Source organism: Dermacentor variabilis, chromosome 1 (assembly GCF_050947875.1).
Source record: "Dermacentor variabilis isolate Ectoservices chromosome 1, ASM5094787v1, whole genome shotgun sequence".
In the NCBI taxonomy this organism is placed as follows: Eukaryota; Metazoa; Arthropoda; class Arachnida; order Ixodida; family Ixodidae; genus Dermacentor; species Dermacentor variabilis.
The window spans coordinates 190,450,805-190,464,019 of record NC_134568.1 but is presented as its reverse complement, the minus strand read 5'-3'; the positions used below and the strand labels follow the sequence as shown (position 1 = coordinate 190,464,019).

At 43.9% G+C, this 13,215-nt stretch overlaps 1 protein-coding gene across 3 annotated transcripts in view; it reads right to left on the bottom strand.

The window, feature by feature from the left end:
• LOC142590122 (endosome-associated-trafficking regulator 1-like) overlaps positions 1-13,215 on the bottom strand; it is a 67,253-nt gene that overhangs the window by 13,730 nt on the left and 40,308 nt on the right. For all 3 annotated transcript variants that reach the window (XM_075701992.1, XM_075702001.1, XM_075702005.1), the window contains 2 exons: positions 9,439-9,550; positions 3,933-3,995 (listed from right to left, as the gene is read on the bottom strand). In XM_075701992.1, coding sequence (XP_075558107.1) covers positions 3,933-3,995; positions 9,439-9,550 — 175 coding nt within the window. The remainder of the gene's footprint in view (positions 1-3,932; positions 3,996-9,438; positions 9,551-13,215) is intronic.

Here is a 13,215-nt window from a genome sequence, read left to right as displayed (position 1 = left end):
GCCTAGTATCGCAGTGTACACCCACAGAACGCTGTTGGCATCTTGGGCCCAGAGTTTTAGAGATCAAAGAGTTCATTGTGGAAACCTGCACAATAATGAACTCACTGTCACAAGGGGCCGAAATTTGTTCTTGGCCTTGCTGGTCCATCAAATTGAACTTCCGCTCAGTTGCGGACACTGCGCGAAGGGAGTCGCGAACGCAGTGTGCCTGCGCTTCTGCCGTCACTGCTGACACGAAACGTAGCTCGAGGCGTGTCTGAATCGTGCAACGTTTGGGCGACGATTCGTCTGGTGAACCTTGAGTCACCATACTGTAGCTCGTCGACGGTTGGGGCTCACTCACAGGCTGCGTGTCCCTGTGGCACGATGTGTCAGAAACAGGGTAAACCGTCTCTGCTGGCGATGGTGACGTTCGGCCAGCGTCGCCTCTAACGATGCGATCTCGGTTGCTGACTCGTGCGGCCATACACACAGGTGCGAGAGCCTCCGTTGGCACGTCTTCCGGTGGCTTGGTTATCAGTGTCGATGGCACAGGGCGATTGTCAGCTTCGCTGCTGGAATCGCACGGTGCAAAATAACGCGGCACGTTATCCGCGCGTTCAGTCGGGTGCTCCACTTCTCCAGCTGGCCACCGTCTTTTTCTCACCCTAGGAGGCTTGCGCTGCTTCCGTTTTCCGAAGGCGTGCTTCACCGAAAATTTCTTTTCGAACGAGCGACGATCCATCACTGACCTGGGGGCTTTCAGAAATCTGAATTGTGCGAGTGCCGAATGAAGAAAGACGCCGGTGTGGTTTGCAAAGCAGACAACTGCGGTCCGCTATGGTTACCAGCTTGCCCGCTGCCGCAGCAGCAACCAATGGCGAGATGCCTTTCAGCACGGCAACCAATCTGAGGCCCGCTTTCATCGCAGGGCCCGTGTGACCACCTCTAGTAGACTCGTGCTTCTTTTGTGTTTGTGTGTTTGTTACAAGATGGTGACGACCGAAGAATTCAGAAACGGAATGGCGAAACTTTGAGCTTTCGAAGGATACTAAGATGACAGCATTCGGTGGCGGGAAAGATGAGTTAGGGGTCAGCAAACTGCGGTGATTTTACGCAATTTAAAGCTGTTTTCTCGCCCTGCGCACTGATAAATTTTTTTCAGGCACTTTTAGTGCGTTTTCAGCCAAACCATTTTGATACAATGTAGATTAAGCATTGCAGATACCAAAACGCATCGTTGCCAAAAATCTATTTTCTTTTTTCGATTCTTGCAATCTGATCCCCACGTCCCCCCTTAAGGTAATCAAGAGTCACTGCAGTCTGGGACATCTAAATAGAAAATTTTATGGATTATGTTTATTAATGACTTTAGTGCATATGTTGGAATTGTAGAATTGAAGCTGGTTGGTGCTTAAGATATGCACACTTAGCTGGAATCCTAAGACAAGCACAAGCACCAGTTTGAAGTTATATCTGCTTAAAAATTAACAACAAAACACATTGATGTTGCATATGATGATGTCCTATTATTTTTGTGCATTGCTCTGTTTGTATAAAATGATGAGTATACATTATTACACTACTGTCTATTTTTCATTTAGGCATATTATGTTTTGTTACATACCCATCAAATATACTCATTTATTACCCAATGCCTCTTACCAGGCCTGTAAGTAAATCTTAAGCAAAATATAAATAAGCAAATATATAGTTTCGTCCTACAGTACTTAAAGAGGCCCTGAAACACTTTTTGAACATAGCAAGAAAAAATTGTTGTTCTGTACAACAGGCGTCTGCGAACGTGCGAGTCAAATATTACCGTATTTACTCGCATAATGATCGCACTCTCGTAATGATCAAACCCCTGAATTTTGTCGTCAAAATTTGATTTTTAAATATTTCCCGTGTAATGATAGCAACCCAAACTTGCTGAAGCAATATGTTGTGTGCCAAGTCTAGCTAATAATGATCGCGCTTACCATCTGCCGAATGCTACGTGAACGAGTCTTCAAGACAAACCAAGCGGTCTGCACGCACCCAACATTCTTAAGCAGATGCCCCATTTCATTCTTCTCATCGCTTTCCGCACTTTCATGACAACAAAAAAAAAGCTACAACCAAACTTGCCTTTATTATGTGTAGGCTTTATAATGGTTGTGGTCAACAACAACAAAAAAGGCGCCTTTTGATTCTTCTCGTCTGCACTCGTGGGCATGCAACGATAGCAGCCATGTCTACACTGATACGTTAGAAGTGTACCCCATTCATACGCTGACGCTTGTAACACAGCTAAGATATTCGCCCGCCCTTAGCGAAAACCTGCCGTATTAGAATAGTAGTGAAGGCAAATGCTGCAGTTTCCGCAGCATGACTGCCATGTGTTCCTATGTCACTGGCAGCTAAGCGCGCCAATCTGTTTGTGTCCCCTCAAAGTGGACATGGCTACGTTATTGCCTCAAACTTGCCGATATTAACGATAGTATTCATTACTGATACAGAAGAAACTGTTTCAATACACGTAATGTACACACGAGAAGAAAAAAAAATCACGTTCGGCGCGTTCGGCTTGATCCACCGGCCGCCATTTTTGTTTTGGTGTCCCGCACTACATACGGCGGCAGCTGCCTATATGTTGACCTGTTGTCATCTCGCAGCAAACGCGGGATGAAAAATGTTTTTTTTTCTTTTTGCGGGAAATTTAACCCGTGTAATGATCGCACCCCTGAATTTGCATCAATTTTATTATACAAAAAATCAAGTTCATTTTGCGAGTAAATACGGTACTGCACTGAATGCAGCATGGAATTTAAAATTTTGTGTTGAAAACAGTGAAAAAATTCTCACTCTCGCTTCTGCAATGTCGTCATGCAGTGTCATCGCAAGCAGCTAGACCCACCGACAGCTATTGGCTGATTTTGTGATTGCGAGAACATTCTCAGGGATACATAATTGCTAATTTTGAGTTAACTAAATGAAATACATATTATTGCAATCTAAAAAATACAGAAAAATTATTTCATCTTTGCACTGCTGGCCTACACACGAAAGATGCGCACAGATGCATCTGCTATGCATGGTCTTCGAGATAGCAGCAGCGTGTTGCATAGTGTAGTCTACCACAGCTGCCATGAAGTGCCACGACGAGCCCTTTCACTGCCGCGACACTAACTTTTGGGCGTGGCTTTACCCTCTTGGCTTCTCCTCTGTGTAGCTTCCAGCGCGCTAGCAGAGACGAAAAGAGAGAGAAAGGAATTGGTGCAATAACTCCACTTATACTTGAAGGATTTAAAAGATTTTTGTGACATGAGACTCATGAGACAACATCCTTTATTAGTGAGGCCATTCTATGATTACTTAAAAGAGTGTTTCAGGGGCCCTTTAATAAAGGTTTTATGGTAAAATGGAATACCAATGCAGTTCACTGTAAGTTTTGCAACAGCTATTTCAAAATATGTTTGCCTTTGGGTTTTTATTAAGTGAATACATCTTCAGCACTGACGAACTTCAACTTCACAACTGCAATGTGTTGGCATGTTGTAATTAAAATATCAAAAAAATATTAGTAACTAAAAGAACTCACTGGCAATTATCTCATAATTTCTGACTGTCACTTTCAGTCAGCAAACGTTATCACTTCATGCCAAATCCCTTTTCACGATTAAAGACAGTCATCACTAAAACAACCTGTACTTTATTCTACACAAAAGTCGTCCACTTAGCTAAATGTGCTGTATGTAATCAAATGAATGGGAGGTTCCTGGCCATCAAGGGCCATCAATGCACAATTATTAATTTCGCATTATTAGCTTTTAAAGTGCATACATCAATTTCTTGTGCATAGATCATTAACAGCCTCACTTTGTGTGGGCTACATTTCAACCTGCTACGTTAAAATAAATCAGTAAACCTTGCATAATGAATTTCACGAACAAAGTACCTAAACAAAGTACCTGTAGTGCTTTCACTTCCTGCTTAAGACTGTAGGCCAGCTCCTCAGCAGTGGATGCCCTCTCCTAGAAAAAAAGACAAGCATGACAACAAAAAAGTTATTAAGCAGTCAATAATTACTGATGCGAAAACATCAAATAGCTTATTGAGCGAAAAAGCTGGCACCTCTCAACTGTAGCAGTGAAACGGCAGGCAAATTCCCATTCCCATAGAGGCACCACAGCACAAGCGCGCCTCTATGGAGCAGAACGGGCAAAAGGGAATGCCTTCTTGTCCACGCAAGCTCTCGCCTGCATTCTAACTGTGCCTTGGTAAGGCCAAATCAAATGCACCAAGTGCCTAAACACACTCGCTTGCCCATGAGGAGTTCATAACTTGAAGGAACGCTCAGCGGTGTCCAATTGGACATAAATGTTTTCGTATTCACAACTCATAAGAAGTGCTAATTCGTCCTCGGATTTTTTAAATATCAAACTTGATACCAATGTATTTTGATAAATAAGCAGTGACATCTCTTGTTCTGAATGTGCAACTCTTGTTTGAAAGGCCTATGACATAACACAGTTACAAATACATTACAACCTCACACTCTGCTATCAGTAAACTTTGATTAAACTGACCAAGACATCTAACTGGCAAAACTTGTAAAATGCTTCATACTAAGGGTCTTTCAACTCTCTAGTATAGAAAACTCTATTGGAGGCAAGGTAATACACATAATAATCCATTTGTTATAATACTCTGAAATCTGGAAAATCCAGTCATTGTAACAGCATATCACTGCATCCTGGTGGATGCTATAGGGTTGTAGCACGGTTCGAAAATATAAGAGGTGTGTGCACAGGCCTTCAAATGAAAGAGAAGCTCACTAATCTTGCTCGTTTTCTATGACTAATGGCACGGGAGCATAGTCCGTCCATTGGGGTCCTTCTGGTTTGATGTACAAGCTTTAGAAAAGCACAAGCAAGCAAAATAACTTGTAAAATGCATTCAAAAGCTAATTTTCATACTTTATTTTTCAAACGCCAGTTGTGGACTGTTTTGTGCTGAGTAAGACATTTCCGTGACTGTATGTGCACTTAAATGGACATGATAAAAAGAAATGTAGCAATACGCTGCTATGCTCGGCAATTTATAGTACATCAGATCACACCCTGATAATTATGATCGTAAACTGAAGCTAGGAGTACTGATTAAAGGCAGCCGAATACCTATAAGGGAGCTGCTTAATATAACACATGGCATTAGAGGAAGGGAAAGATTCTTACACATCAGTGTAACACATAGATGTCACATTTAAGCGCATCACCATTTGTGTGATTCTGCAAAGCAGAAAATGCTTTGTGCAATGATTTATACATGGTGGTGTTTATTTTCTAGGATTGTAACATCCAAATTCATCACTCTATCATTGTTCTTGTATTCAATATAGCAATTTTCGCAGCCCCACTACTCAAAAGAGCGGCATTGATGTCACTTTGGGCATTTCCAATTTACAACCCTAGTGAAAATTTCAATACATGTTTGTATTAGTTCAATAAATTCTTCTATTTCATGTTACAAGATATTTATTAGTGTAATAGGAGCTTATAATAGTCTAGTACAATTCTTTATTAGTTTCCTGCCAGTCTAATAGGAATTTGGATTGGGTACATATCAGTGTGTAGGTGCACATATCAGTCTAATTTATATTAGCGCATATATAGAGTGTGATGATTCTTGCTGACAAAATAATAAAAATATTTATTAGGCCCTGTCAATTAGGACTATTACAGATAAAGCTTTCTGGCCTTGTAAGTTGTACGATTAAGTAGCCACTTATTGTGCCAACCTATGCAAGGCAAGCTTGAAATAAAGAAAATCTCCAACAGGCAAGCTGGAGCAACCTTGCTTTTTTCCCTGTATCTCTACCTTCTTCTAAATCTGTGCTGTATGTACTGTGCTGTCCATTCCTCGTGCACACAGCCGGGCTCGAAATGTCTTTCACAAACATAACCTGCCAATTGAAGAGCGCAATCCTTTCTGCAAATTGCATGCCTCCATTGTTTTAGATCATTATTGGATTTTGCCATAGAAAACAGTGAGAACTTCGTCTGCAAGATTTGTACACCACATTACAAGAGGTGTAGTGGAGAACATGCATGCAGCGCTGTAGGCACTGCCATCACTTCGGCGCGAGACCCGAGCTCATATTGTTGATGCGAAGAGCTAGGACTGTTTATACAGAGGCTCTTTCAATCCTTTGGACGAGTTTTAATAAATCCCCCTTTTATTTGGTGGAAATGCGGAGTAATCTTGAAAACTGGAACTCCGAAGCCGGACACTGCCCACTGCTGTAACCATGCCTAACAAAACCACCCAGGAAGATATACCATAGCCCCCAGTGGTCATTGTTTCTGGTGTGTTATGCCAGTGTGATCCTGCCATCTTTAGCAGCAACAATGATCATGACATGGAGGATGGTTGTCATCTTACAAACGGGTGAGCCAACACAAGTGGGCTGACGCCACCAAGTTGCACATGTTTTTACTTGACCAGTGTCGTGAACCTCTGGTTCCGAAACCATGAACAATTTTACCACATGGAGTGCATTCAAGACAACTTTCGCAGAAGTGTTTAGGCGCCCTGCTGTGAGTAAGTTTCACGCTGAACAATAGTTATGTTGGCGCACGCAATATTAGTAAAGCTTTCACAAGTTACATCGAAGATGTCATTGACTTGTGTAAGCTTGTGAATCCGTCAATGGCAGAACAAGACAAGACAAAGCACATTATGAAAGGCATTGATGAGGAAGCCTTTCAAATGTTGTTAGCAAATGATCCACACACCATTGCTGCCAAAGTTTTGACTAACTACAGAAACAATACATCTTAGCTAGGCACCCAACACCCACAGAAGATTCGTTAGCAGCATTGGTTATTGGCAACAACCAAACAACTCTGCTGACGTAGATTAAATCATTTGTGTGTGAGGAGGTCGCACGAAAGCTCTTCATTTTTCCGACCACGGAGAAGCCTTCCCACTATTTGGCTCCAACGATCCGAGAGATGATTCAAGAGCAAGTGACCGAAGCCCTTACACCTCCATGTCAGCTGGCTCCCGTGGCTGCCCTCTGACGTATGCTGAAACTGCTGTACAGGCACCTTGTCTGCCAGGTTTCTCCCCTCTGTCTTCAGCGCCTCATCTGCCGGTGTTCTCTCCTCTGCCTTTGCCTTGACAGCCAGTGGCTCCTTTTTCGGTGCATAGAAGCAGGGTGCAAATCCTTGGTGCACTGCTGACAGTCGCCCAATATGCTATACCTGCAGCAACCCAGGGCATGTACCATGCTTTTGCCGCCGGCACTTCCTGGCATTCATGGGCACCATGCAAGATCATAGCTATGGCTTCCAAGCATTTCGTATGCCATAACAGCCACCACGAGAAGTCTCCACTGCTGATGACATAACAGCTCCGTCCTCTTGACCGAGTTGGTATTGACCTTCATGGGCCCCTTCCATGTACTGCTAATGGAAATCATTCGATAAATGTCGCAGTAGACCATCTGACAAGATACACTGAAACTGCTGCACATCCTTCAGCTGCTGCTCACGAAGTCATCACATTCATCTTACGGCAACGGTGTACCGCGAGAACTGCTCAGAGACCGAGGCCATGTTTTGTCTGACATTATTAATGAGCCACTAGCACCGTGCCACACTATTCACCGCACCACTACAGCGTATCACCCACAGACCAACAGTCTAATGGAACATTTCAACCGCACTCTTACTTATTGCGTCTGACCATTCCAATTGGGATGACGTCCTCCCTTTTGTCACATACACATATAATACCGCCACTCAGGCTACCACAGGCTTCTCAGCATTTTTTCGTGTCTATGGACGTGAACCATCCTCTACCCTCGACACTGTACTTCCGTATCACCTGGACGCCTCTGAATTCACTCCTCTTTCAGAAGTTGCCCAGCATGCTGGAGAGTTCCGTCAGCTGGCTCACTCATTCACGTCTGATTCCCAAGGCATCCATAAAGATTGCTGCGATCCCGATCAGACCGTGCCGTCCTTTGTCGTGGATTCTCACGTCTGGCTTCAGCTGCCATTGCACTCTCCAGGCCTTAGCCTAATGCTTGCTCCAAAATATCGGGGTCCGTACTGGATCGCCAAGTATACATCGCCTGTGAACTATGTGGTCAAACCGGTCAAGCCATCGTCGGACAAGTGCTGCCATGCTCTCAAGACGGTTCACATCAGCTGCCTAAAGCTGTAAAAGGACCCCCACATTGTGTCATCACCTTAGGTCACCAAAACGATTCACTTTCACCACAGGGGCAACTGTAATGGGAAATGTACATGCTGCGCTGTAGGCACTGCCATCGCTTCGGCGCGAGACCCGAGCTTGTGTTGTTGATGTCAAGAGATAGGACAGTTCATACAGAGCCTCTTTTGATCCCTTGGATGAGCTTTAATAAAGCCCACTTTCACAGGAAACAGAACTCTTTTTTTCCTCACTATGCGCTAGAAACCTAGCCCGTCACTGCGAAATGGCATGCAAAATGACCCAATTCTTTCATTTTTGCTATTTACGCAATGTACACAACGAACCCCGAATGACCTGCGTCATCTATCAGCGAGCGCCAGAAACGAATGCTAGTTGCAATGGCACTCTCTCCACGGCAGCCTCGCACTGTTAAAACACCTCTGTTACTCTTCTGTTGTAACTTGTAGTAAGCCTTCAGGACAGTAGCCAAATTAATTGTTATAACCAGTTCCATACTCTACATATAAAATTTGCTATAGTTACTACATAAAAATCAATATATGAAATAAAATGCAAATATAAATGCATATAAAATGTATCTGCATGAGGAAGCAGTGCTTACATAGTGCGCAGGGATGAAGAGCATGATCAGTGCTCCCACACATCATCTACTGTATTACAGAGACAGACGCAACCTGAATTTGCAGATAATCAACACAATGCTTGCAAGCCAACATAGCATCTCTGTTATTGCCATGAAAAGACTAACAGCAAAAATTAAGTGCAGGCATCAGGAAAAAAAGAAACTGATCAGAACATCACTTACACGTAATTACATGGGAGTTCCATGTCCAAGTGCTCAGTAGACAGTCTGTAAGGATGGTGTAGCCCTGAATGTAGCTATGTTTCAGAGCCTGAATTAAGCAACTGTTACAAAGCAGGCAAACCTGGAAATGCAAGGATTCATTCCAGTTGCTTTCGACTTGTTTATGTTTTAATTTATGCTGATAGCAATCAAATGGTTCTAGCATACAGCCAACTAGACCGTGTTTTGACAATGATGATGTAAATTGTGTTTGGTGCATCGGCAAAAGTGACTCTAAAATCGCAGGGGATTACTACTAGCAATTGAAACTGGCTGAACATTTTCTTTATTGTAAAATACACTAGGACGCGCATATTGTCAAGACCCTGCAATGAGAAACCAAAAAGTGGACAAAGTCAGCATTTTGTGCATGGCAGTAGACATACCAAGGCTGTTTTAAGGTTGCATTCTACTTGTTGCACCATCCTTTCCAAAGCAGCAGTTTCTTCCCGTTCTCTGGCCTGCTGCAGTACCAGCTGTTCCTCCAAGCTCTTCAATCTGCAATCACAGCCAACCATAGCCAAGCATTGCTATAAGTTGTGTCCAAAGTTGTGAATTCGAAAGTTACAACACTTGGTATAGAGGGTGACGTTCGCACCCGTTGCATCAACTGTATACAGCGCTGAAAATCGGGGACGGAAGATGATTAATGGGCTCTTATGGCCAAAAGGGGGGGACGGAAGAAGCCAGGGATGCTCCGTTCAGCCTGATATAGGCTGATTACATATTTTCTTCGTGGTTTTCATAGCACACTCTATGTTAGAGCATGCATGTTGAATCTGCAACTATTAGCGACATCCTGAGTGTGAGTGCTTGTAAGGTACAGAAATACTATTCAGAAACGTGCGAAAACTGGCGGAACAAGACACTTCACCCATTGCATGACATAGTCAATGCTTTTTGTTGCCTTTTTGTGTATATGCATCAATGTTTATTATTTTACCTGCATGAAAGATTAAATTTTACTAACATAAATAATCCATTCACATAAGTCCATGAATTTATATTATGATCCTCTTTCATGCAAGGATCACTGATAATTTTAACTGGCACTTTCGTTTCTACATAAAATAAATAGCAGCTGTTGCTGATATCTTGGTCTTTAAAAAGCACTGAAGGCATGATGCCAAAATGAAAACTGCAATCTGTAAGATATGTATCCAGCGTGGCTATGTACAGCAGGAAATGACTATTGCGAGCAAATATAAGGCTATGAATGTCATTTGTGATACTGCATGTCACTAAGCATAGACAAATCCTACTGTTGTTACAAGAAAGAAACCGTATATACAGCTGTGCATACAGCTTCTCTCTGCGTCTTCTCTTATCCTACGGACTCTCTTAGCTTAGTGGGTACTGTACTCACAACATTACGTTGAGTGCTTGTTCGCATCTTTCTTGAGCCTGCAGTGTGGCTGTATTTAGTAATAACCCCTTTCATTTACCACTATATTTTTTTCTCTCCACCACTCCAAGTGTCCAATCCTGGCGGCAACTGCTATGTGGCACCGTCTGAGCCCACAACTGGTGAAATGAATGGCATGTGAAGTGTACAGTTAAAAATGCACACCGTGGACCATGTAATTTAGTAAAAGCTAGCAAGCTTTGATTTTCAACAGCTTCAAAAGCGTTGCTTTTCAAACATTATTTATACAGTAGCGCAGAAGCACATGGACAGCGAAAGATGAGGACAGGACACAGCGCTAACTAATAACTGAGTGTTTATTGCACGAGAGCAGATATATATATATATATATCACCGCACAAAAGGAAGGGACAAGGAAGACACAAATCAACCCAGCAAGATCAAATGGCACAGGCAGCGAACGTGACAAAAATATTTCTTTCTCCGTTAAGGAGACTGACGGGCAACTAACACATCCCTATTCCTAATCTCTGCAGCTTCTACTATTTTCTCTGGTGAGTTGGTCAGGGTGTCTGGCCAGCGAATTAGTGCAATAAAATAGAGGCTTGCATCTGCAGCGTGCGCAATGTGCGGCAAGGTGACCTGATAGGGCTAGTTTTTCCACGTTGTTCCTGTGCTCACATAATCACTCGTGATGCACCTTCTTTGATCGTCCATGCACTTCTGTGCTACTGCGTAAATAATGTCATACCAACTAGCCCACCAGTCTGCCCTTTTGAGCTTTCCTAACAGGTTGGTAATTGTGTGCACCTTATGTTGGAAACAAACACACGACAGCTGTTGCTATTTCGGATTCACAGAGTCGTACCTGGGCCCTGTCATGCTTGTCTAGAAAAAGCAGTTCACACTTATGTGAACTTGGCCATCTCAAATCACAATCGCATCGCAAATGTGTCCACTCTCGTAGAGCGTTTCCTTAGTGCGCACTATCACAACAGAAATAATTTTCTTTGAAGTGCAAGAACGGAAACTTGCAGCCCGCTCCTGTGGGCGGGAGAAGGAGCCGTGCTCCTTCTCCCACCCACAATTCTGAAATTCACTGCGAGGTGGATTTCAGTGGTGCCTCTACAGCAAGTGCACACCAACAGGACCACCTACACCAACAAGATCAACAAACTGCAAAAATAAAAATAGGCAGGTGATTGGCTCTGTGTATAGCTTTTGATACTCTATCTCAAAAATCATATACATTGCAACCAAAGCTACAGGGTATGCTACAGGGTATGCTGCATCTTTCTGTACATGTATACAGAATGGTGCAGTTCCATGTCTTCAATGGTTGGATGGATGGATGGATGGAAACAACTTTATTTTGAATCCAGCAAATTTGACGACCTGGGCTCAGGTCTCCCATGAGCGGACTTCGAGGCCTTGCCTCCTCGCCACCTCTCGGGCTTGCTGGACCGCCCACTCTTGTGTCTTGAGGTTGGAGCTGCGCAGAGCGGTGGCCCACTTCGACGCAAGAGCCTCGGGAGCTACTGCCATTGTAGCTGATGTAACACGACACTCCTACAACATGTGTGACAGCGTCACTCTAGTTTCCTGACATAATTTGCAAAGAGCAGTCGGGTATTGCACGGGGAAAATGTGCTGCAATTGCACCGGGCTGGGGAAGGTTTGTGTTTCCAATTGTCGCCAGACGACTGCCTGGCGATGTTTCAGCATGGCGTGAGGTGGGGGCAGCAACCGCCTGCCTAGCTGGTAGTGCTTGGTGATGTCATTGTACTTGACCAAGCGTTCTCGCTTGTTTTGAACAAGGAGTTCCGAACTCGAAGAGGCGGTCTCCGATTCAGCGCGGCGGGTCAGTTCTCGCACAGAGCGGTGTGCTACCTCGTTCAAGTTAGGGGGGCCCTCATCGGTGGGGGTGGCGACGTGCGCTGGAAACCACATGATCGCGGTGCTATCGAAGTGCTGTCGACCAGCTTTCCTTAGAATCTGGAGAGCTTCAGAGGAAATGCGCCCCCGCACGTAGTTGCGAACTGCGGATTGCGAGTCGCTAAAAACTACCGACTCCCTCTGCAAGGTAGTTTTCAATGGTTGGAGCCTATCAGCCATACCTTCCAACACCATGGCAACAACAGGGGGACTGCCTAAAGGTTCTCACTCAGTTCACAAAAGAGCTTCACAAACCAAGTACCCGAGTAATGACTTTAAAACTCACCTGCGCATACATGAAAAATTTTTTTCCACTGTCATTTCTGCTTGGCTATGGTAGGCATTATTTTGCATAATGGCAGAGCAGTGCAAGTACAAATTGTAATATGTAATAATAATAGTGAAACCTCGATATAACGAACTTCAAATATAACAAAATTCTCAACATAACAAAGTATATAACTTTTCATGACCTCTTGACCATAGAACACCATGTGATTAGAACCTCAATATAACGAAATTTCGCTTCCGCAGCAAAGGAATGCCGAGACAATAAATGGAAACTTCCACAGACGCAGACGGTAAAATGATTGTATTACAAACGGCTGCTTGCAAACGCACCTCTCAAATAGTGCGGGGCGCAACATGAGCGACCGGCACAACATGAGCAACCGCCGAAGTGAAGCCGCATCATGTTCCGTATAAAGCCCAAGTGCGATAAGATCCTATCGCACCCTGCGCACTTTGTATTTAGATCCGAGTGAACGTGTGCGAGGATGAGAAAGAAAGATGCTGGCTTCACGCACGTGTGCCGCCTCCCCACGCGAGCAAAGAGAAAGAAGGGGAGGGGAGAGAGCTCACG